General features: G+C 40.4%; 1 protein-coding gene across 2 annotated transcripts; it reads right to left on the bottom strand.

The window, feature by feature from the left end:
- On the bottom strand, window positions 1-21,826 carry LOC306791161 (myocyte-specific enhancer factor 2D homolog). Of its 2 annotated transcripts, XM_079287789.1 has the most exons (12): window positions 21,662-21,826; window positions 16,940-17,315; window positions 15,914-16,117; window positions 15,159-15,296; window positions 13,211-13,427; window positions 11,906-11,962; window positions 10,739-10,920; window positions 7,211-7,340; window positions 6,862-7,042; window positions 5,787-5,855; window positions 4,738-4,788; window positions 1-4,226 (listed from the first exon to the last, which is right to left on the bottom strand). In XM_079287789.1, exons 2-12 carry the CDS (start codon window positions 16,991-16,993, stop codon window positions 3,761-3,763), a joined length of 1,749 nt encoding a protein of 582 aa, XP_079143915.1. In that variant the 5' UTR covers window positions 16,994-17,315; window positions 21,662-21,826; the 3' UTR covers window positions 1-3,760. The 2 variants fall into 2 exon arrangements, with proteins under 2 accessions (XP_079143915.1, XP_079143916.1); XM_079287790.1 differs by lacking the exon at window positions 4,738-4,788.
- Between the last annotated feature and the right edge of the window lie 4,961 nt (window positions 21,827-26,787).

Raw genomic sequence — 26,787 nt, forward strand, 5'->3', positions numbered from 1 at the left:
TTTGTCTATTTAATATATAAAATACGGTAAAACATACGCAAAAAGGGTAAGGTTTCAAGGGACTTGGATACTTTGGTACAACAAACACTTTTTTTTGTAAAAGCGGTATAGAATTTCAATAACATCAGTGCATACTTTGTATATGAAAATATACACAAATTGTAAATCATTCTCAAAAAACAAAGAATTATTTTCTTTACAACAAAAAACTAAAGCAGACTAGCTCAACACAATATATTAGCTATAAATTTCATCTTTAGTATTTCATATGCTACATTATTCTGAGTTGTTTTAGAACTCATTTGTGATGCATGTCCTGTATCATTACTGTGCGTAACATAAGTTTTGTTACCTGTATCCCATGCATTAACTTTTTTTTTTTCAAATTTCATGAACTACTAATTTCAGTTGTTTCCCATTTTTATAAATATATTCTTTATCTTAATTAAAACTGTAGCATTTAACTGGTATTTCCTTCACTGCATTTGCTAATACCACAATAACCGATCGTGCAATTTTCAGCAAGTTGTTTTTAAAAAAAAAAGGAAACCAGTACTATGTTTATGATAAGAGAAAATTAAAACTATCCTACACAAAATAGCAATAAAATAATAGCTCCATAATAATAGACAATGGAAATGTCACCAGCACAAATTAATCCAAAAATAGTGAGAGTCCAGAAAACATTTTACACAACAAGTAACATGGGTGCAGGTTTTCATTTCTCTTATAGATTGTCTTGTGACTAAACAGCTAGATTGGACAGAGAACCTTTTTGTACATGAACAAACCTGCACGAGGCAGGAAGCCAATCGGTGTGGTGTCACATTTCAGTCAACCGTCAGCGCCCACAAAACACAAAGAGTTTCCACTAAAACTGAGTTGATATATAAATGGAAACGACTGATCTCTCTGCCTGAAGGGTGGTACCACTCATCAGTTCAAAGAAATTGTTCCACATTTTGGGAAATGTACTTAGATGAGAAGTTTGATACCACTTATATCCATCTGTTAAATGGAAAGTCACAGCCGATTAGCTTAGCTTAGCATAAGGACTGGAAAAGGGGGAAGGTAGGTGCTTGGAAATGCAGTCACATTTTTTTTTTTTCAAGTCGTTAATCTTCGGTGAAATTTGGATGAAAATTGTTCATAATAAGTGGTATGAAATAAAGGCGGCATTCGAGGCGCTAGAAGGCGAGTTTTGTTACCTTCGTACACAGCCAGGCTAGCTGTTAGCTTGTGTAACTAACCAGCTCTAGCTTCATATTTACTGCACAAATATTATTGAGTGAGTATCAATCTTCTCATCTAACAATCTGTAAGAAAGCGACGAAACGAGTTTCACAAAATGTAGAAAAACTCCCTTTAACGGTTTAAGAGGCAAATGTTCACCAACATGAGTTTTTCGAAAGTGTTGGATGTAAAATTTATGATTATCTGAAGAAAATAAAAATAATAACCTGAAATTAGTAAAGAGCTACCCAACACACTGTCGAATGAGGGATGGAAAAATTACCTGATCATGGAAAACAACAACACTGGCGTAAAAATGTCGCACAGCAGGGTGATGTTTTTTCCGGATACTTGCCACAAACCCAAAGTCAGTGTCAAACACTGGTGTCACACTCTGCTACTAATCACACCAAACCATCAATTCATGAAAGACGCCGTGTCCACTTCCCCTACACCGATATAAAAGTGTAAGATTGTTTTAGATAATTAACAGTCAACAAACAACAGCTGACACGCCAGTCTGCACTTTGAGCATCGTCTCAAGGGAAAAAAGGTCAAGCAATCGGGAGAACCTTTCTATGTCTAGGCTATAAACAGCCTTCGTACACTTATACACAAACTTGAAATGGTTCAAACCAAACAAATTCGCACTAGAAAACATACCATTAAACAACAAACACAGCACTTAATTTCTAAGTGAAAAAAGGCATAATCTGTGTAAGCTCAATGTGGAAAAGATTCTGTGAATCAAAATATACATCAAAGATGCGCATTTTATTTCTTAAAAACACCAAGTGAATGGCAGTGTCCTAATCGTTTCATAATTAGGTGGCAATGGACAATTCTATTGTGGGTTTGATTTGAGTTTAAAAAAAAAAAAAAAAAAAAGAAAAAAAAAGAAAAAGAAGTGTGGTAGGAGAATATGATGACACCACAACCAAGCAGGCCTCTGTGAGTGAGACAAAAAGTGCACACACCATCAACACTAGCATAAAATAGGTGAAACAAGTCCGATCCACCAGCACGACCTAGTGTGGCGAAACACCTGCACCGTAGCTTCGAAACATATCAAATTCACACTGGTATATGCGAACAGATCCACTGAGAATCAACACATTGCTTGTTTTTAGGGATACCTAGCAAAGTCTATGCAAATATAGTCATATGTACATACACGTCGTTGAAGCTGAAAAGCTATTTTACTTTGTCGCCAACTGAAGCGGTAGAAATATAGAAAATGTCTTTTTCCTTTTCCTTTTTGAAACACGGCAAAGAGCTAAGGAGAGCTAGAGAGAGCGCTTAAGAGGACATCAAAGCTTTTGTATAGGAGGGATTTTCATACAAAGTCAGAATTCCTACTTCTGGACAACCAACAGACCTTCAAAACAGATTTTTTTTTTACATTTTTTAAATACCAACAGATAAAGAACAATTGGACTGAAAGAACCAAATACTTTCCCTACCGCAAAAAAAAGCCACCCGAGTGGCTCTAAAAAACTCATACTATGCATTGAACTGGATGGCATCTCCTCCTGGTAATAAGCTGAGTGGCTGGCTGGATTTCTGGTGCAACAATTTCTATCCAAGTTCCAGAGGAGATGAGGTGAGTGGACGGGAGGAGCACCCCATCTGAGGAGAGTGACGGCGAATTCAAAGCTTGAAAAGCATCAACAGTTACTAGTTCTCCTCTCCGTGACAGTGCAAGTGATAATTCGTCATTGTCCTCCTACTGTGTGGGAGAGACATTTGGCATTTTATTTGTTGTGGTAGAGGTTGATATTGGCACTCTAGCAAGGTGCTCAGCTCCACCTGAGGGCTCAGGCCTGCCTGGGTGTACGAGGTTTGGGAAATGTGGCAGCGGAAAGAACCATAGATGGTTAAGTATCTTAACCTAGAAGACCCTGTTTGAGTCGGTTTGCTCAGTGCCAGATAGATGCTCAGTCCTCAAACTTGTCTAGATTAAGTTCTATCCAAAAGTGCATTTTGGAAGTGACTTATGGAAAAATGGGGAGCACACAATCCAAGCTATGTTGGATTTCAAAAAGCAAGAAGTCATACAAGTCCCATGATGTGGATAAGCCACTACTCACATTGTGAACGATGCAGCAGAGCTCGATGTAAATACATGAAGGTGAAACCATGTGAAAGATAAATGTATTCAATGGTTTTGTCAGATTGGAAAAAAAAAAAATTCTACCAAAAGAAATTACTTTACGGGAGTTCATTCAACCAAGAAGGCTTTAAAAATCGACTGGACCACAATATCCAGCTGAGCACTAAGTCATCCTCTCCTCACTCACAGCGTGAACCCCAAAGGATATTTATAACTATTTTTTTTCTTTAATGTATATTTGGCAAAGCCTCATAAGTCTGGGTGACGCAGCTGAGTTTTATAACGTGGGACAGAGGCAGATGTGTGATGATAGTGTCACATGGCAGTGGGGGTTAAAGAATGAGTGTGTGTGTTGTGGGTGTTTAAGTGTCACCAAAACTTCACTGTGGGTGCAAAGAGGTGTGGCACGCAGCTCTATGTGACCCAGGTATCCAATCTCATGCGCTTGAGGTTTCCTCCCTCCTGCTCTGGTTCGTTCGACATCCTGAGGAGCTCGGCCGAGGGGCTGAAGTCGGGGCGGCTGCCGGGACCGACTCTTCCTCCAGCACCTGCTGCGCCATCGCCGCCGCCTCCGCCCCCACTTCCGCCACCGGCTGCACCGGTGTCGTCACGATCGCTGCCTTCAAAGGAGCTGGCATTGCTGCTGACGCTGTCTGCGGGCGAGCGGCCAGTCGGGGGCTCCAGGCACAGCAGGGAGCCGGGGTACTGTGGCGGCGCAGTCAAGGTGGCTCCCCCTGAGGTCGAGGACGGCGTGGTAGAAGATGGTGGAGGGCATGGGGTGCTGCGATCCCTGCCGGGCGAGATGGGCTCCGACTTGATGCTCACGCTGGAGTTTGTGTTGACGGTCAGCATGGCGCCTTGAGGTATATGGGTCACAGGCCTGAGAACAGGGTCACAGAGGATGGAGAGGGAGAGGAAGCCAATGGAAGAGAAGGGGACAGAACAAAGAGGAAAGGCGAGAAAACAAAACATACATATGATTAGCTTCTTGACAAAAGGCATGTGAGAAACTGGAAGTTCACTTACAGCAAGACAAAAGACCCACGTTACAAGGCACAGCACCAACAGGGCAAAGCCACATTCGATTATTCAATAATCCAATACATTGAGCCTTCAAAGCAGAAGTAACCCTCCCACTGCTCCCAAAGGATCAACACATCAGCCCAGGAAGCATGACAATGATTTGTGTGACAAGGTGGTTCGCAGTGAGTCAGCTATGATGTGAAGAAACTACAGATGACATACAGAAAATAATCTCGGGTTAGAGAACATGGTGGAAACCGGAACTACGTCTTATTTCCTGTTTGACGGCAGACAGCACCAGACATGCTTAGGGGAAGTCAGCCAAAAGCACACAGACACACAGGAAAAAGGAAGTGATGATACAGTACCGGCCCAACCACTCATCTCTACCCAAGAGCAGGTTGGACGGAGAGCCAACACTGTGGGGGGGAAAAACAAAAGGTTGGAGCCCAAACCAAAGGTAAGTGGTGGATTAGAGGTGGATTCAAAGGCATGTGTGGAGAGAAGTGTGAAACATTATTGCAAGCAAAGTTTCTTCAACAGCAATAATGTCTTAGAATCAGAAGAACAAAGACCCTAATCTGCTGAATTTTTGTTCCCACACACAAACAAATCCAGGCATAACAATCTTGTTTTCTGATCTACAAACACAGCAAATGAAGCATTTAAGAAGAATAAAGAATGAATGTGTTAATCGGGACTGTTACGCGTTTCTGAAGTTTACTACTACAGTTTGTCTGTCCTTAAGAACAGAAATGCATACAAGAATAAAAGCAAAAACATTGTCTACTTTATGATAATGCATAATGTACTTTTCATGGTTCAATTAAGGATGATTTGTAGAAAGTAAAGGTATTGCTGATTGAATTACAAATGATTATGCTCAGATCAGAAAATAACACTGTTAGTATCATTATTCAAGGTTTCATGTCATGATGAATTACTAACTCAAATCTACTACCCTTACAACTGCATCTAAACCATCAACGTTAACATAATAAACTTAGAATAAAGTGCTTATTTGTAAAAAGTAATTTGGTAAACTACAGCAGCTGCATTTACAAAGACGGAGTATTGCATTTTTAGGCTGTTTACTCAAGTTAAGTGGTGGATCTGTTGAACATCATAACTCAGCAATATTATAGTCTGTGTGCTTGTTCCTTCCTGAAATTTCTTACTAATAATGTATATTCTCACAACATTCATCAACTAAATTAATAACATCTTGCATATTTTTAAGGTTTAGAGAGATTATGTTTAAAGCCAGTGTTTTGAATGAATGGCTGCCTTTAAGGAAGCATTTACTGTATGTTGTTTTGTTTCAGACTAAAGCAACGTAGACTACACCCCCCCCCCCCCCCACCACAGACAAGGTCTGGACATTTCACACACGCACACACTAGTAGTGGCTGTTCACCTCAGGTTGGCAGCCAGACTGGACACCTGGCTAGACAGCTCGCTGCTCTGTTTGTCCACGCCCCACATGCTGTGGACAAGAGGAGAGAACACACTTCAAGGATCTGGTGCTCGCGCCACCAAAGACACAGCACGAACCCTTTCGACTCGAGCAGCTCTCCTCACGCTGCAGCTGCACCTCAATAGTTCTCCAATCTAACGCAGAGGCTTCGCAGTAGTCTTCTTTGAAACCTTATATTTAAGGAGAAAAAGTATCTGCCAATTCACATACAATTTCACTTCTAAATAAGAATGAAGAGATAAAACATTAAACTATGCATTGCTGTCTAAACCCTGAAGTCCTTTGTATATACTGTAAATAAAGCCTATGCACCAGATATGTATATGTTGCTGTCCTTTAGTCCAAAATGTCTCTTTTAAATTGTAAAATAAACGTAAATATACGTTAGCAGGCAAAAAAAAAAAATCAGTTTTGGTCTCATCTCTCGCCGTCTGAAAATCGCTGTTGTGCATGTGAGTAGAAGTACGTATATTTGATCTCAAATATTCTCAAGTAAGAGTAAAAAGTATTCTGCAAAACAACTACTCTGAGCAGTTTTTTGTTGAAATTATTGAAGTAAATGTAACAATTTACTGCCCACAACTGCCAAAAGACGTTGAGATTCTAATAACTCAAAATGTCTGCAGTTACAAATGTAATGAATAAAGGACCTTTGAGAAGGTGAACTTGTTTCACACTTGATGAAGTGCAACAACTCCAGAAAAAGTGAATACCAGATATTCAGATAGATGTTATGAAGAGGCTGAGATGGTGAGATGCTGGTGAGACCAATTCACTAACGAGGAATATGAACTGCTTGCATATAAAGGTCATGGTATGGATATCATGCAAGCTCACTGGTAAGGTCAGTTGTACAGTATTTCAGTGTTCAGGGGGTTGCCATCAGACAGAGAGCTTTCACAGCAGCCTTCCATCATCATCATCATCATCATCCCTGATGTGACGGAAGAGCTTTCAGGAAACCAGATTTAAAAGAAAGCCGCAGCGCCAACGAGAAAATAAAGAAAAGACTTACACCAAGTTGCTGAGTGATGCAAGATTAAGTTGTTGTTGTTGTTGTTGTTGCTGCTGCTGCTGCTGTTGTTGCTGCTGCTGCTGCTGGGAAACAGCCTGCTGTTGCCATGTGGTTGGCAACAAGCCGCCAGGTGACGCCAGAGCATGTAACGCAGTGATGTCTGCACTGGTCAGCTGGTACTCTGAGAGAGAACGAAGGATAAAAAAAAAAAAGTCCCAACGTAAAGCTCACATTTTCTTGATTTAATTCTCTGTGATACATTTTTTCATTCTTTCAGTTTTGAACTTGTTTTGAGGTAAAACCGACTCGTGTTTAAAAGGATATCTTTGCTCCTGTGTGCTCAGTTCACCTGTGTTGTATGCTGTGGTCATGGCGGAGAAGGGCAGCCCTTGTGCCAGGAGGCTCGGCGTGGCCACAGAGACAACCGGCGTGGTGAGGCTTTGTGCCACCTGGGCTCCTGCTGCCAGCCGCTGGGCGTTCTGCCAGGAGAGGACGCAGACATGTTAGTCAATGCAGAAACTATTTTCACATGCGGCGTCGAGCTGATCGACTTATTTCGACAACGTCCGTTCCGACATGCTGGGAATGACAATGTGCATATGGCTGAATTCAAAATGATGGATCGAGTCAAGTAAATCTCAAAGTCAAGTGGATTTACCATCAGGAGGTTCGTGATGTCATGCGTCAAAAATGAGTTCCTTGTTTTGAGTGGGCCATAGACAGAGATATTACATTAAAGGCAGTTTATTCAACCATCAGATACCCTTAGTGGGATTTTTTAAGGATTATGTCTTAATTACATAGCGACAGAGAGAGATGACAGGAGGGGAGAGAGACACTAACCAGAGACCATTGCAGTTCATAGTCAATGCCTTACACTACCAGGGTGACCCCTGACTTTATTTTTTCAAATCAATACAAGACCTAAAATTAGGTCATTAAAGAAATTGTCACATTGGATTGATTTTAACAAAATCTATCATTTCTAAATATTCTGCATGTCTTGAAAAATTGCACAAGAAATGTTGTTTCTTTAGATCTAGGGCTGCCAAAAACAAATAATTGTATTACCAATGAATCTGCCCTTTCCCCCCCAATTGATTACTGAATCAATTGCTTCCTCTATGGAATGTCAGTTCATAGCACAACGCCTGAGGTCCTGAAACCTAAGTTCCTTGTATTGTCTGACCAGTCTAAAACATATAGATATATTTAGTTTACGATCACAGTAGAACAACAAAAACAACAAATATTCAAATCTAAGAAGCTGGAACCGGTGTTTTTGTTTCCCTACTATTATTTTTTTCACATTTATTTTCTGAAGAATGAGTAATTTGATTCATTGATTAATCATTTCAGCTCTAATACTATCATCTATAATGTACAGACAGTACAATCTGTATTTTATATACTCTTTATTTAGATTGAATTTTAAAAGTATAGAGTATGTAGAGTCATCCTGGAAAACATCAACTATTGTGACATAATTAAAAGTCAAACTAACTGTGTAATTGAGTGTGCAGCTCATCTCACGTTTCTCCAGTGGATGTCACTGCAGGCCTTCCAGCATGTTGGTGGAATGCACTCTGGTTAACCATCTGTTTTATGTTTCAATCATTGATTTTAGAGAACATGGCACAAACTTACTACTACTACAGTGTTTGTACATTCAGTCAGTCATTTAGATGACAAAATATCCAGTGTTTCTCCAACACGGGTGCAACAGACATGCTGCTAAATCTGCTAAACCCATAAGGTTTTATCATCATGTACCTCTGCTGAAGATACTCTGGTTAAGATGAACTCTAACAGATAAACCCAAAACTGAGGCGTAAGAGTGAAAAATAGGAGGTCCTGCAAACAAAAAGCCAACAATGCAATAATTCCTATCTGAAAGTGAAAGTACTCTTTTGAATTGTAAGACCTTGTGAATGCAGATCATCCTGAATTTACACCACACACACACAGACACACACACACACACACACACACACCCACACAATTAGCTGCCTCAGTGAAGAAGTAAGGAGGGGGGGGGGGGGCAGGGTGAGAGTGACGAAAATGAAGCACTATGCTCTGAAAAATGAGATTCTTGTCCATCAACTGAGTGGAATTGTAAAAAGAACAGCCGCCACCTCTCTCTATTCAGCTCTAAATTACAACGTGGTCATAAAGTATAACACGCTTTCTCAATCAGTATGTTGTAGCCTTTCTAATGCACTTCTTAAAAATGATATCTGCGTATATAATAATTTATTGCTCTTGATGATATTTTAGGATCATCTGTAAGGGTGTAACTAACAATTTCCACTAGTAATCAATTAAGTTTTGTTGAAGGTGCTTTGGAGCGTCATATTAAATATGTGACTGGGGGAAACATTAGAGTCCAATGCCTTTAATGTTATGCCAGTTAGTTAACATCTCTAACGGACAATTTTGGTGAAAGGTGAAAATGAGTGTCAGTGAACGGGGAACATGCTCCGTGTCGCCTCGCACCACCAAGTGGCGAAACACCATGCTTTATGTGGCATCACATGATGGAGGTAATGGGCCTGATTCAAATCTGACTGGATCACTCAAAGACCGCTAAAGCACTGACTACCGAGCGCTATTTATCATCGCGATCCTAACAACACAACCACGAGCCCTGAATCACATGCAGTCGGGTGGGAGCCTCAAGCTGAATACCATCCCAATAAATGTCAGTGGAGCAAGACCAAAACAATGAGAAACTCTTGTACAGTATTGTAACCATGCTGATAAAGTACAGACAGTCGATAGCCATCAACTCATGCGAGTGACTGACGTGGGGGAAAAAAAAAATCACCTCGTTTACCAATTCCAGCTCATCCTCTGTCTGCAAAGGGTGGTAACAGATCATATTAGTAACTAAAAGTAAATTTAAAAAATACATTGATGAATACTGTAGTTTGGCATGCTAAGTTATTGATGAAATAATAATTGTTACACGAAATGCATGAGACCTGAAATCACTGAAGGTGCCATCACTCTGGGACAGCACACATTAAATAGTTGACACAACAATCTGACCACAAGGTCCATTTAGGAGCAGTTCTGCAGCTTTTGATCACCTTCTCAGATCTAAATGATCAATTTCAACTTTTAAGCCGACATGAACAAATCCTTAGACCTGCAATATCTGTTGTTTGGGGTTTTTTGGTAACACAACACTGACATATGTTCTTTTTAGTGTTGATAAGGTGACCGTTTTGGCAAACAGATGCCTATTGAGATATATATATATATAGTTGGCAACAGTTTAGGAAGATTGTGTGATATAATCAAAATCTCCAGAACAGCTATTGAAAGGACTACGGTAGTTTTTTCTTAGAAGCTATACGTTGACATGGGTGCATATTTAGTTAGAAAGATTATGAGAAATCTCATTAGTATGTCAACGGAAGTTGATCCCATCTGAGACTTTATGAACTTTGCCAGAGATAATAATAATGAGATGCTGAACGTTGAGTGAAGAGCACAAATCTCTGCTCTCTGGTCTTCACTAACGACACAACAATGATGGAAAGCAGCCTCTACCAGCCCGTTTACCTTCTATACAACCAATATAAGTTAACACAAATATGTCAATTCCCAATATTCATCTCATTCATTGGCCAGTAAAGGTGTAATTATCTGAGATCAAATGAAAATAATTTCTATCCCGTAATGTCCCTTATTAACAAATCCTCCGGGTTCCAGGTGTCTTGGTTTTCTTATTGTTTGTAAGATCCTTACTTTTTGTCATCACGAGTGACTAAGTGCGTTAACAAAAGGTATGATCATTGATCACTGTGTGAGGTTCAACATGTTAACTACAAGGACCCAGGCAGCACACGTTCTGCATGGTTAGGCTCACCATCTGCATGAGGCTCTTTCCGCCCTGTGAGGTGATGACTCTGAGGTCTGGCTTGCGGCTGTTGACCATCTGGGGGCTGGGAGGAGGGGGTGGAGACTTGGCCGGAACTACTTTCCCCAGACTGTTGCCGTTGGAAACGGTGAGGAGGCCTGGGGAGGCCCTGGCACTGTTGTATCCATTCGCTGCAGGGAGGAAGAGACGCAAATCAACAGGAAAATCTAAATTCAGACAGCGGGGTACGGAAACTGTGTTAAAATAATCCTCTACAATCCCATCACTTAATGTTCACTCCCACTTCATCTGAAGAATAAACTCTAATCTGATAACAGCTAGAAATATGATTCAGAATCTTTCTGTGCTGGTGATTATTGGACATTATGTCGCGACACATTTATTCCTTCTACTAAAATCCTACACAATTTCTTCTTGAATAAAAAATATGATTTGGGATTTTCGTTTTCTTTTTGCATTAAATATCAGAAACATTTTAGCATTCTTGAACATTTTACTGGGCTATAAGGTGCTGAAATGTTTTTAAAGAGTGAGCTGCTGGGAATCCCAAGCGTGCCTTTTGATGTTACTGGTGGCCTCCCCTGATCCCTCCACATCGTCACAGATGGTGCAGAGGAGGAGAGGAAAGGAAGAACCTTGGGAAGTGTTCATTTTGTGAACAGAAATGTTGCAGATTTTCGTTGACGTTCTTTTATTTCATGACTAAATCGTAACAATGTAAACGGAAAAAAATATTGCAAAATCTCTTTCTGATGAGGGAAGACGAGACCGTCGACATTGTTGGGCAAGGATGATAATCTAGATTTTTTTTTCTGATTTGAAAGCAAACCCTTGTTAACATGACCCATTCAAAAATAACCAACACAACAGACAGCTTGTCTATTGTTTTTTATTCAGTCTGTTGACTATGAGACCCACTGAGAATATACAACTCCGATGGACCGCAGAGATAGCGTATAAAGTTGTTGATAACTTCAATCCATATTTGTTGGCGTTTAGCATTTGAAAAACAACGCCATCGCTGCGGTTGTGAGATTTAGGATAAATACTCAAACACAGGCCAGATACCAGAGGAACTCTTGGCGATAAAGAAAAGAAGCAATAACTTAACAATAAAACTCAGAATCTGAACAAACATAGTAGCAGATTACTCACGGACTGGACTTGGGCATCCTCCATTTGAATTATTCAGCTCGCCTCCGAGAAGAGCACCTATTGAAAAAGGACAAAAACGATGTGAACCGAAAACCAATACAACTTTTTCAAATGTTATGATATATAGAAATTCACTGTACAAAACGTTTATCATTTGATAACAACGTATTGGGACTTGTATTGGCATACGACAAGCTGCAATTCTGAGAAGATAATTTCCAAAACAATCAAAAACGTCTGTTTCTAAAGTCAACAATGAGCTTTTAATCTCAACTACCGGTAATTCTAAACAATTCATTACAAATTGTCAACGTAAATCCATAATAATTTGTATAAATGTGTACATTGTTATACACTGAAGAAAGTGCCCACATACACACCAGGCTAAAATACACTTAATTCGTTTAAAAGCATAATATTTAAAACTTTATTTTTGCATCCTTTATATATTTGTAGTTTTTATTTTACACTTTTAATTCCAATTATTTGTTGCACATTCGCCTTTTTACTACAGGAGTACTATTAGAGTTTGCCACCCTGCATTTCACTGCATATTGTGAACCTTTTAATCTTAAATTATAATCCAAAAAAAGAAACATTTCGTCACTTCATTGGTCTTGTGCAAAATAAATAGCTACTCAATCTCAAAAAGGTTAAGTGCATCCAAGACGTGAAGACAAAAACATAATAATGATAATAATAATAATAATAATAATAATAATAATAATAATACGCGCCAGAAGTTCATGAATGCAATTCATTGTGATTTGTTTGTTAGGCTGTGAATAGTTGTAAACTAATGCTGCTGAACTGTTAACGTTGTAACTAAACTGCTTCAACGCAGAAGCTCTTTTTCTTGTGGCATTTCCGGCAGTTACCAAACCGCTTCAGGTGCATTGGGACGCACACGTATTAACTTTAGATCTGCAATGCTTAATATTTGGTTGATACAGATATTAACTAACAATTCAAAGGCCATAAAAAGCATCCCAGTTGGAGGAGAGCAGCAAATGTCACACAATGCAGATTAGTCCAGTGCAGAGTGATGTGCACACCTCCCTAATCCACAAATCAGCTCTTTACATATAGTACAGACAATAACCGCTGAAGGTCTATGAAAGAATTAAACTGATAACAATACAATGTTATCCTTCAGGAGGTAAACATGACAAAGAGCAGATAGTGAAGGAGTAGAGAAATATCAATACTACTTAAGAAGTATTCCTTAGTACTTCATGTCGTCTCTCACTAAAAGGAAGAGGCTCATCGATCGTGTTCTTTTTAAGCCTAGTATTACTCGCTCACCTGCACTGGCTGGTCGCTGTGGCAACCCGGGAGACACCGTATTTCTCTGAAGAGCCGGTTGCTGTGGCGACAGGAGGTGGGTATCCGTGAGCGATGATGATGTTACATAGGAGGTAGTTACCAGTGCGTTGCCAGGGTTACTGAACTGCAATGTGCTTTGATTAGACGCCTGGACTGTGACCGGCATGGAGAAGGTCTGGGAAGGAGCCGTCGACTGCTGCAAAGAGGGAGGAGAGAGTCTTAGTCTTCTATGTGCATCAACTACTTACCTCTCTGGTGAGATAACATAGTTTTAAGAAGCCAATATCATCCAGGACGATCGTTCGTTGGGCGCTAATTAAAAAGTGAGCAATGCACATTTCAGAATGTATTCCACTGGACAGTTAAGCCTAAAAGGTGTTTGATCACCAAATCCACATTACTTTATTTCTCCAACTGTAAAATTCATGAGACGTGAAGGACCAAGTGACACCTTATTTCATGTAAAATATGTTAAGATAAAAGTCACATTAAAAGCACATTGCGAAGGATTTTACTAAAAAGCAATGTACACACTCAAACAAAAAGAATCCCTCTCAATCATAATTGATGACCCTTTCCTCTGCCTATTTACTCTTTTCTTTTCATTTTGCTGTGTTTCTGTGCCCCTCACTCTGCCTCTGCGTCCAGCTGTCACACCTCAGCCTCTTCTCCCCTGGGCTCCGTTCTATCCCGGTACCCTAATCTGTGTCGTCTGTCGGAAGCTCATGGAAATTCTCCGGTCTGGACACAAACGCAATGCCCGTTAGCTAGCTAGACGTATAAGAAGGAGGGGCCAAATTTGAATGTTTACAAACCACAACGGACAAATCCTACTCACTCTGCCTGTAAGTTGAAGTTGGTTCTTGACATAAAGTGCAGCAATGATTTAATGCCACTGAGGCAGTTTGGCTTAAGTGAGAAATACAGGTAAGTATCATCAGCATAGAGTTTTTCTGACCGACAGCCGACCCTCATTAACTGATCATTAAAATGAACCGACAAGATTAGTGCCTTGCATGCAGGGGTGCTGTGGTTGAAGTGTCTAACAAGCCGCCCAGCTGCAAAAATAACCGATGCACAAAAAGACTAAATCTACAGTTGATCGCCAGCTAAACAGGCAACGAAATCCCTAGTTCACATGTCCGGGAGAGTTAGAAGCCACGATGTCAGGTGCATTGTCTTGGACTCATGCAGACATTTTCTCAGGAAGTCTACACCGCATCAATTCATTTAGCTGCAAGGTTTTCAGCTGTGTGTCTCCCTCGCATACTCAAGGTTTCCGTCAGTGTATTGCAAGCTCAACGGCCCACCGTTTATGTGTCGATGAGTATTAAACATTAATGCCACAGCCGTGAACGTAACAGTGCAGTATGTGTACAGCGTATTTGTCGGTGAATAAATGCTACAACTCCTCAAAACCCAAGCCAAGCTTGTCACTTGCTGATTAAAGTGAAGGAAAATATTTTTTTTAATGTGAACTGATGCCATTAATTGGTCAGAATTCTTACTGTCGGTAAACGCTCTAACAGACAATTATTAACATTGCAACCAGAAAGTCTTACAAACTGTGCGGATTAAAAGAGCAAAGCGCTGCGCTTGAGGCTGAAACAAAACGCTTTGATGTGTCAAGAATATTGGTGGGTTTGGAATTCCTTTAAAATAAAATTCAGTCTAATTAACTGCTGAATATTTACTTTAAGAACTTTGGTCAGGTGTGATAGTGGCCAAAAAGCGGTTCATGTATCTGGTATTTCCTTTGTTATCTTCTTCTGCAAAGTGAAACAGCCAGTTAGAGGAACTTCAGCCCAGTAGCTGTTTCCTGTTGGCACTCAAGCCAAACAACGAATAACAACAAATGCCTGGCCAACAAGGTTACAGTGAAGAAAGAAGCAGAACAACAGTAATTACAATATACTCCATTACTTACTCCGTAGCGCTTGAAGAGAACATCCAGATCCTCTGTGGTCTTACGGTACTTGTCATCATTTAGGGGACTTTGATCAATGGAGTCTTCACCATCCGGCTCTGGACTATCACAACCGTTGAAGCCTTTCTTTCTCAAAGTCTATGAAAGTAAAAAGAAGAGTCGCATTACATCGCTCAGTTTAGTTGCTCGAAACTAGGGTTGACCCAATTAAGTTTCTTTTTTCCCCAAACCCAATCTGGTATCTCCAATACCGCATCAGATCTGACACTTATATTTATCTAAATGTGAATTCTATATGTATCTGACACATCACCACACCATTTGAGGGCTGAGACAAAACCCAGCTAAATGGTGACTACTTGCATCCTCATATCTCTTGGTCCTGAAATATGTGAATCAATCACTTGTACAAAAGGGGTGGGGGGGTCACAATTGTACCAGATTACCTGGAAAACACCTGTATGCATTATCAAGCTCATGCTGCCCCTATTGTTTGTTCCTGTGTAAAGGCTACAAGGTGTGGCACTAAGGAGCTTTATTAATCAGTCAGTTAAGTTCTACTTGATTCTCTGGCTCCCAATCTTAAGAGAAAGCCGTTAACGTTGACAAATACTTATTGGCATCTTATCTCTGTTTAAGGGTAAAGTCTCCCAGTAATAATAAATGTTACAAGATTACCTCAAACTTAAGCAATGGTAACTGTCAATCTTAGCTGGCTCACTTGTTCACAAACGCTGATGATATGATGGACATACCTCAATAATATCTGCATTGGTCCGGCTCTCGTGAGGCTCGTTGTACTCGGTGTATTTGAGCAGGACCTTGTCCATGTCAGTACTGGCATACTGGAACAGCTTGTTTGCATGGTTGAAGATGATCAGAGCTATCTCGCAGTCACACAATACACTCAGCTCATAGGCTTTCTTCATCAAGCCAAACTTTCGCTTTGTGAATGTCACCTGAGAGAAAGACGCAGAAGTTGGGGATGGGGAAACAGGGCAGCAGGTGGGAAAAAACAAGAGATATGTGAGAACACACCCTTTATTAAAAGCTCCGAAGACTCACAGAAGGTCAGAAATTCAGATATATTATTATTATCCGGTCTTGATTAACACATAAAGAGGTTTAGACATGCAAATCCAAACTGAGAATAAACTTTCATGTGCCTTGTAATGAAGAAAGGATATGCAGTCACATTACTGGCAGACACATAGCATTTTGGTGCTCCGTCTGTCAGAACAATCACTGGAACGTGTTGGAGTCGTTTTCAGCATCAATAATGAAGCATCCTTTTTTTGTGTACCTGTCTCTAATTGTTTTTTAGTCATACTCCATCATAGGTTTTGATACTTACAACCAGTCATATGCATCTAAAATAACTGAATTTTTAACTGATCACTCAATTTTGTAATTCAAGGGTCCACTACTCTGATTCAATCAATAAAATCAAGTATTATTAAGTATTAAGAACATATTAACTGGTATTTTACTAAACAAAGATGCTATCGGGATTACTGCTGCATTAAAACAGAATACAGTCTAAAATGTCAATCATAAACTAAATATACAAGATTATAAATCTGATCAGACATTTAATACCAACCTGTGGTGCTTTGACGTTTTCTATACTACAGACATATTATAGCAGGTACCAAAAAAGTATGGAGGATCAAAGCAAAGTATAAACTGTATTAAGAATACTCATCATAATAATAAATTATCAAAAACACTTTGCAGCCCTTATCCATAAAGAAGAAGAAAAACAGATGAAAACTGCTCACCTGCTTGTTCCTTTCATCGGTGATCCGTTGGATCTGAATCTTTTTCCTACCCATAATGCTTTGCAGTTGTGGCGACAAATGTAGTCAGTGAAGTGGAGAAGCGTCTCTCAGAGGGTGAGAGAGGAAGTGCAGCCTGCAACCTCTTACTTCAGTCCAAACACTCAGACACAGTCATGCATCCGAGGACACACGCACACACACATGTCTCTGCCCAGGTGCGGTCAGGCAACGCTGTCGACTCCTTTTGACGGGCGGCGGCGAGGGTGAGGAGCGGAGACGTGTGATGTTGAGGAGTGGAGGTCTTCAGTTCAGTGTTTGTTCAATGAGGAACAAAGAGTAACAAACTTCCTTGCAGCTGAAGGACGTTGCTCCTCTCCTGCGTGACACAGAAAGGTCACTCAAATATCACACAAACATCAAAACAAGACGTGAGGGGAAATAGTCGCTTAATCTTCATAATGAATCCAAATGACCTAAGAGTAATGTATACAGCTCCTTTGAATGTGTCTACAACTGTGATTTAAGTTTACAGTAGCGCTGCACGGTTAATCATATAACAATCACACTTCTAGCGTCTACAGTTAATTAAACGTGGTTAGGTGTGATGCTGAGGCTTTACATTTGAGGTGGCTGCACTGGTGCATTAAATCAAGCGCTCCCTGGAGCCGAGTGGAACGGTTGATTAAATCAGCAATTCATTAGTCGATCGGCAGATAATTAATTGGCCACTATTTTGATAAATGATTAATCATTTCAGTTAGAAATGCCAAACCTGACCTGGTTTCAGGTAACAGAGGATTTCCTCCTATTGTGATTTGAAGATGGATACCAGCGTGGTCTCTGGGACACAATAATGAGCATTTTGTAACGACATGTAATTGACAAAAAAACATAACTGTCAGATTCATTGATGATGAAAACAGCAGTTAGGCTGTGACGCATAGTCAAATGTGATTGGTCAAGTTGTTGACTGATAGTTGAATTATTATTCATATATTTTTTTGGTCACTTATCTCCTCTGTTTAAGCTTAATATAGAAAACTAGTAAAAACAACAAAACTATCGGCTTAAATAAATTATGCTATCGCTTAGCTGTTGTTTCAGAATAATGGACAGCGTGGCGTTATAGCTCGAGTACTGAAATGAAGTGGAGATCGATAAACCCAGAATGACAGACACCGTTTCAGTCCGCTCGCTCTTCATGTGCTGCGAACAGCCGTTTAAATTGACACATTTCCCGATTTTGCTCCTTCGCGAGCAATGAGTTTCAAAATGTTGCCCAAGGACTGCAGGCGCTGGGGATTGAACCAGCTTCAGAGGAATAGGAACTGGTTTGATGGGGCAATCCCACTGCTGTAGTGGAAACTAAACTTCTACATTTCCAAAAAACATGAGCTTCTCCTTCTTACACACAGGCTCAGCCTTGTGGCAACAGTTTTACATTTTCCCTCCAGTCTTGACCTTCCACGTCCGTGCTCTCCTGTGGGATTGTTGTTAGGCCAGACTGAAAAATTGAAAACACCAGTGGTGTGCACATGGGGCCTCCGAAAACCTAATTTCAACACTTCAGAGCATCCAGCTTGAGAATCAATCAAAACTTGGAATAAAAGCCAGCATATTAGGTCCAACTCTAAAATGCCCAGCGTCATTTATCAGCGCCATGTATTACACGTGTTTAAATCCCCCCTTGATGATGTCCATTATTACTCCAAAGACATGACCTGTATGATGTGGTCTGTGCTGCACCTACGTGTAGCTTCTCATACATTCGATATGTGTATTCACGTCATCATAAATCATTCATTAGCTGCAACTATAAGGCACAAACTCCAAACAATTACCACAAAATGTAGAAATATCCCACTGCGCGAGGGGAAAATGACTAACAACGACTCTGCTAACTTTGCCAAGCGGCAGTCTTTGATTAGCCGTGAATTGACCAGAATGGGGCGACACTGCAAGGCTTCTGTCCAGCCTCCCTCTGCCTGACTGCCGTCTGCATGGCTGCCCCCTCATTACTGTAATTGACACGTTCATCCCTCTTCTTCCCCCTTAAGGCGCTGATAGCTCAATTAGGAGCTGGCCGGAGGACTGATTGGATGCCAGCATAATGAGGTCGCCGCTTGGCTAAAACTGAGCCCTGCATCCAGGCAAACCAAGCTCCCTCTGTGACATACGAGAAGCAGAGAAGACCGTTAACAAGTAAAAGGCACTAGATAGAATAGTTTAACAGTGGAAAATGATGGACTTTTGGCTGGACCAGGTTTGCCTCATTATCTTAAGAGGGCAAGCATTTGGTCGCTCTGGTAAAAAAAGAGAAAAATAATGGAGCCACGCACGTTATTCAAATCATCCAAGTTACGGTTATGCAACCCTCAAATATTCTTCTGATGAAGGAGAACGTAATCAAGCTCAGGATAGGCATCTGTCAGTTTTGGAGGAGTGTAATTAGTGGCTGTGACCTTCAGCGGATTATGCACTAGCCAATGAAATGTGCCAAAGCCCTGAGATGAATGGTCGGAGCCTCAAACGTGACTTGCAGAGGGGTTTGCCTATCCACAGCTCCCAGACAGGGGTTTGGGACAGTCTTAATGGCTCAGTCTCCATTCCCCAAAGATGGACGGGCTTACTTGCACTCACATAGTCTTGTGACTTTGTACACATGTTGGCAGAACTGGTTTCAGGTACTCTGCACTTTTTAAATTGAAAGAACCGGAAACTAGAGCTGTGCATTTCACTGCAAATTACGATGTAATCTCAAAGCATAATACCTAATCCAATTAAATCATTTTAATAATGATATATTTTTCACGTCTCATTTGAGTCTTAATATTTTCCCCTCATGTCTCACTATAAAATTAACACTAGCAGACAAAACAATGAAAGCACTGAGGTGTTACTGTGCCTTCTCCACTTGATAAAATCAGAAGGAGATTCAAGGAAAGTAAATCTTAGAGAAGTTACAACTTTCTAGACACGGCATAGAGGACTGAACTTGGAAAGAAAGATGTTACCACTATGTTTACTGTACATTTAGTGTTTCGTTTATACTTGTATCTATTTCAATCATTTAAAGAATATCATCTATTTTGGTCCCTCCTCTCTGACTCGCTTTAAAAACAGTAAATACATGTTTTTTTGAATGAAATGTGTGTATTGATATCATAAACATCTTTGCTTAACTAAGAAATATCAATAATTGTTTGATTTGTTGTCTGACTTGTTAGGCTTTATTTGACCTGAGAGACAAATGAAGGAAACAGTTCAAGACCTGAATTCAATCTTAAGGAATTTCTGCTGCGGACTTTGAAAAACCTTTGGTTGATTTAATTCTGTTCATCTTGGAAACCACTCCCAGCTTTATTAGCTCAAAGTCCTACCCATAGCAACTGCACGTTTCAACAGCACTGTTATTGCAAGCATTTTATTAAAATACTTCTGTTGTTGATACTGCACAAAGGTTTTTGGGGAGCCAAAAGGCAAGAAAAAAAAACTTTGAATCCTGCAGTGAGGGAAGTAGAGAAATAGGAATCTTTGGGAGCCAGATAACTTGGCTTTGACTTCTAAACATAAGGATTCAGCAGCACATCCAATAAAACATATTACACATTACAATAAACATGCTGTTTGTGGAGAACTGATTGGTGAAATGAGCCGTCTATGCTCTCAATTAGTAAGACTGTACTACCTTCATATGTTGACGTGAACCCATCTGCAGGGATGGCACACAGTGGTGTCACTCTGTCAAACTGGCCTACTTCTTGCCTAACAGCTCTGGTATCTACCCCGGGATGACACAGAAAATCATGGCTGCTGATGTCCAGTGCACTGAATGCATACAGCCCCATGCTAAACCATAATAATGGTGCCCAAATTTGACAAAAGTTGCTCTTACGGTGTATGTTAAAGAACAGTCAGACTTACAGTAAACACAGTCATGCAAATGGCCTTTGCATGCCAACAGCATCGCTGTCTGACATTTGGCATTATCAATACAGTGACTTTTGTACTAAATCTCATCAGGTCACTGCGAGCAAACACATCAAAAAATGACATTTGTTCTTGAGGCTCTTTAAGAGTGAAGCTGGAAAAACGCAGATAGAGGAGCAGCTTTGAACAATAGGTCTCTTATATGCCTGTTTTCTCCTTAATGTCACGAAACTACTGGCCATGTTATATGTGGTATGCAGAGTCCACGCGAGGTTAAAGTGATTTATATCAAAGTGGGAGCGGGACTGAAGGCTGTGTCCTACAAAAACATCATGACAGATAGAGTCTGAAGACTGGTAGGCCCTCTGACTGCAGACAGGTAGCGTTACCCTACAGGCTCTGATTTGACAGGTCGGAAGCTAATACCGTCAGCTAATCATGTGTCCGGGTTTTTACTAAATACCCCGATTCAAGACACCATAACCCGGGTTGATTTACAGGACAAAGGGACGAGCTACTCTAAACAGGCCATTTCACAATTTTCAAGTTACGAGTCGACCGACAGCCATTACCTTCCTGACACTCTCCATGTAACTCGGCTCTGCGAGCTGTAGCACGCACTACTTTAAATCACATCACAAACACGTTTTCAAATTGAGATTATACTTCCGTGGAACACAGATCAATACAGTGACGCGTATTTACTTTGCAATATTACAATAATAAAGCTAGCAGGTCTGCTTTCTGTGCGAGGAGAAAAGACGCAGGAAGGAAATGTATCACTCCACTTACCCTGAAATATTGCTGATAAAAAGCCAAAAATAGGCCTGTCGCCACGCGCTCTAGATGTCGTAATGTCTTAATTAAGAAGCATTAATTAACTACGTTGAAGCAACGTCTCTATTTACATGAATCCGCGGCATTTTATTCCATTTAATGTTGAAGTAACTATACTGTCCACCCAGGCTATACAGCGCACCCAGTGTACGATCGACGTCATTGAAATTAGCCCACGATTGACCCGTCGGAGATCCAATAGGAAGCTGACGTGCGAGCCTCTCGTCCAATCAAAGCGCAGTGTTGTATAAGTGGGCGAGTCTTTGCGAGAGGACATGACGAAGGTGACGGCCATGTTCTGCAATAGTGTCTGTATCCCTCCGCTTCAGTATTTACCTTTTGCATGATTTTGCATGTGGGGAAAATGTCACTGTAGCCCCACTGTGCCCTGCCTGCTTTCCATAAGAGAACCGGCTAGGCCATTTGTTTTTCACGACTGTAACCACCATAAAGCGGAGAATAACCGAGCGATGAGACCAGTTACGGTTGTTAGAGAGAGAAATGTTGAGTGTTGTGAGACGTTAGTCGTCTACATTGTTCTTCCAGACCTTCTTTTATCTTGCCATCAGACGTTACGGCATCATGACTTACAGTACTGCTGATATGACGAAATAGTCGCTTTGTGAAATCCTGCAATTGCTGAGTAAATATGGGGACAGTCTATGAGTTATGAGGTCTAAAATATGTGAAATAAATTGCAATACAATCATACACTGTACTATATAATATAGCCTACTTCAACCCACATTATAGTTTCCTTTTATTTAAATATGTAAGTGTACTCTGTACATGCAGTAGGCCGACTGTACATACACTGTCACATAAAACCACCTCGGTATGCAGACTCATTTATAATCTGTAACATTAACCCACTAGCGGGCCCTGGGGAAAATGACCTATAGATGCCTCCTTATCGATCTATACTCAACCAAATCCTCTTCCCAAGTTAGCTCTCAATATTTTGATTACACACTGATTTATTTAGAATATGCCCCATGTAAGTATATTCGACTGTTATTAAAAGGTATTCAAAGTGGATTTTGATGCAGGGTCTCTCAAGAAGACAGGCCTTCAAGGTAAAAAAAGAAGAAGAAATGCAGCATATACTGTAGGGAACTAACTATTTTAGGCTTTTATTTCCAAACTAAATTTAAATTAAGCAAATATCCACAAGGGGCAGCTAGGGCAGCTGCACTCTCTCCACAACTCTATATACAGTAGCCATACGTGTAGAACAAGCTTCTTTAATTGGCGGCCCATCCCAGATGCAACCTCCAAGTGGCCCAGTATACATAAATCTGATATATGACATATAAGTAAAGTGCATGTGTGGACGTAGCTAAGGAGTGAGCCATCTCACTGCCTTCTCTTCTCTGTTAAGAGTTCACATACCACCACTCAGGCAGGATGTGGATCAGATAGCAGCAATGCCAATCATATCTTTCACAAATCTCCGTCAGCCCTAAAATGATTCCAGGTAGCATAAAGACTGAACACAAAGGGGACAGGTGTTCTTCTCATGTCTCATTGGCTCTGCTAGAAAGCAAATGTATTTCCCAATATGTTAAACCATTTATTCAATTGGGGGTTCAGAAGCGACAAGGTACATAAACAATGTGCAGAGCGTATAGGTTTAACAAGGTCAGTGGGAGGCCATTTGCAAATTAAAAAAATATGTTAACACGGCACTAGGAACCCAGTGGGCACAGTTCATCCTGTAACTGAAATCACATTGATGTGCTCTGACCCTCAAGGGAGTATAAAAAGATGCTTTTCAAAAAAATGTCCATTTCTAGTAACCTTCTTCGTGGGTTTCTAGGCAGATGTGTGTCCTAGTTTGAAAACAAAAGCTGTATCAGAGCCAGTACTGTGGATTATTGGGAATAGAGCAGCAGACATGAATAAAACACATGACATCTTTGCGAAATGCCTCATAAGGGACATCTTGGATTAGAAACACAGTATCAAAGGCTGGCTTGATTTGTTGGATTCAAACCCACAAGATACAAATAGGTATGAAGATGAGTCATAGACATCAAGCTCAGGCATGGGCACCACTATGGACCAGGAGAACGTTGAAATAAAAAGGTAAAGCAGCAGAGGATAAGAAGGTCTGCTCTTGTGGCTGCGGGAAAGAAACTATGTTCTAAATGTCCCCAAGAAAAGCAGCTAAGGATTGCAAGAATCCGGTGATGACCTGGACGTTTTGAAAACTTTGTACAAGTCCTTTGAATGAAGTTCAGTGCTAAGTAGAAACTCTGTAGCGTAATAGTGTCCTGAGGCAGACATTCAAAATGAAATGCAGGGTACAGAGGGCAGAGAGATGAGGCATGCAAAGTAAGGAATAGTTCAGCTGAAGAAAGAATTGGCCTCAGGCTCCTCAAAAGAACAAAGTGGGCGTCTGTTAAATGTTCAACACCAGCTGTGGAAAGGTTTACAGTTAAATAGCTGTAACTATCTGGCATGTTGGCTGTAGATCTGTTGGTACACCAGGTTCATTGTAAGGTTAGCGGTTTGATCCTTGAGCCACTGCTGTTGAGGTGTCCTTGAGCTAAACATCAAACACCATATTGCATGAACTGTAACTGTGAGCAATGAAACTGTACACAGAGGAGGCAAGCTGAATGTTTCAACGTTAAAGATATTAGACGAGATTGGTTGCCTCTCAACGGCTCTCAACATGGCGACGCCTGAGCCAGTGGCTCATAGTCAACGGTGCTAAAAGCGCTAACTGTAAAAACTAGGGGGAACATGCTGTACTTGACGGGGAACAGTAGGGGGGGGGGGGGGGGGTGTTACACTTACGTGGATGCCACTGTACGGGGCGGCATTATCAGCCATAACCACGATATGAGAGCAATGCAGAGCGCGGCAGTGAGCTTGCCAGTGAGGCATACTCTCATGTACATAGACACATGCACAGTGGATGGTCGACAAACCGGTATTGTCAAACAGGTGGCTACATATATCGTTTAATCTCTTGTTATAATTCCTGCTGGAATATTAACATGCAGTTATGCAGCCCCGGTCCATGATTAAACACAGAGTCATCCTGTTCACACCCAGAACAGTGGGCAACATAACAAGCAAGTTTACTGTTTGATAAATGTGTTTCCAAATGTGCTTTACAGTCACCGTGGTAATGACAAAAGCAAGCCAAAGTGCTCTCCATGCAGGTCTACCCCACTCTGCTGCCCACCCTCGCTCCACGCTGCGTCCCACACTCACTGCACTCTGCCATCATGTTACTCCTTTATGATCTTCTTTTATCGTGGAGACGAGAGCTACTTGTCACTCTCACTACTCATGAGGAGGTTTTCTAACTGGACCTTTTTGAGATTCATATTTCTGCAACGATAAGTAGCTCAGTCTTGATTCTAAAAGATATATCTACAAGTTATATTAAATAAAATAAGATGCCAACTTACGTCACCATGAGGTTATACATTTGCAGTTTTACTTTTGGGTGGGTTGCCATAACATTTTATACATACATCAATGCTCTGACATCACCACAATCAAAGCCAGGAAACCAGTTGTACATGAAACTGTATGACACAATGCAGTAGCCTACACATTTTAAATTTCCTTTTTGTGCTGGAATTTTTTGATTCTGGACTGTTGCATGCGCTCCTGTGTGAGCACCGAGGCCCCAACAATCTCCAAAATCTTTTGTGTTTTTCATATTTTCACTGATAAATGTGCTCATAAACACGAAGGCGAGAGAAATACTCAGTTGCAAGTTATTCCACAGATAAGGCCGCTGTGTTTAGTCCATATTCAAAGATCATTTTGTAGGCTGAGTCCAATAACAAGAGCCAAAAATAGGTTATTGACAAGTGAACCAGTAACAAAATCATATCCCTTTATTTTAATGGAAATACACACAAGAAAGTCATTTTTTACACCCTGATGTTATAACACATGCTGGTAGAAGGTTAAAAACAATCACCGAAAAATATTTATGACAAATAACATCTGACTTGTTTTGAAAGAGCATTTGTCTCCAATGTGCATTACATTGACCATTTTTTAGTTACTGCAACAGCTGATGTGTTAAAGATAAATCAATGGCGATTAGTTACAAGACTCCTCTGTAAATGTATGAAATGCTGCTCAAGTGTCCACTATTATTATCTGTGTTTGAATACAAGCAATTGAAGATTATTATCATTTCGTCCAGAGGCCTTGATTGTACACGCTTTGGCAGCAGATGGTTCATTTAGGACACAATAATATAGTGTTGAGGATGTAATACACAAAATGTCCTCATGATGGCAGCAGGAGAACACAGAAACCTGCATTCTGCACTGATCGCATCATCTCATTATCGCCTCGTTCAAACAACCACGAGGACAAATATCTCAATGACATTTTCTTTAATTAGTGTTTACTATGAAAAACCTATTGCATCTAATTATATCTAATTATACTGGAAACACTGCTAACACTACATATAATCTGCTGTAGCAGACCTTTTTACCTGATTACTGAAGGTATGAAATAACTGATTCTGCTGCTATAACCTAAAGACCATGGCACCAAATACATCAGGATGTACTGTACATCTAGTGAAGACCGGTCCTCATGATAAAATCCATGAAAATGAATAAATGACGTCACAGTTGCTCTAAATATGTAATACAGTCTCGTTCTTTTTTTCAATCAATATTTTAGTTAATAAAACGTGCAGTTCATCGGCTAAAATTAGCTCTGTACGTCACCTCGTCTTCTAAAAGTCATGATTAATGGGCAATCAAAAAAATTGATGAACAAGATATTACAAACCAAAATATTTGAGCAACTCTTGTTTGAAAATGTGAACCTGGCTATTATTGCCAATTTCAGACACAAAACGGAGACTAAAGAGAATGTAACCCTTTTAATGGCGGAGCAATTCACCTTGTCAAATTTTGGCCTTTTTCTGTTGTAACTTCAGGAAATGATGATGAATTGAAAGAGAGTCAAAATAAAATCCAAGAAAAAAAAATCTGAAAAGCTTTATTTGATAGAAAACGTGACATTCGAAAAACATAGCTTTAAAATTAGCAAACGTTTTAACTGGAATAGAAGACGACATT

Source organism: Melanostigma gelatinosum, assembly GCF_949748355.1.
Source record: "Melanostigma gelatinosum genome assembly, chromosome: 17".
Classification (NCBI taxonomy): Eukaryota; Metazoa; Chordata; class Actinopteri; order Perciformes; family Zoarcidae; genus Melanostigma; species Melanostigma gelatinosum.

What these genes read in the sequence shown, in the direction of transcription:
- LOC306791161 (XM_079287789.1), bottom strand. Translation starts at nt 16,993, where the DNA reads ATGGGTAGGAAAAAGATTCAGATCCAACGGATCACCGATGAAAGGAAC. An exon ending in CCGATGAAAGGAACAAGCAG is followed by an intron (nt 16,118 to 16,939) that starts GTGAGCAGTTTT and finishes TCTTTCTCTCAG; the next exon opens with GTGACATTCACAAAGCGAAA. An exon ending in TTCTCTTCAAGCGCTACGGA is followed by an intron (nt 13,428 to 15,158) that starts GTAAGTAATGGA and finishes CCCTCTTTGCAG; the next exon opens with CAGTCGACGGCTCCTTCCCA.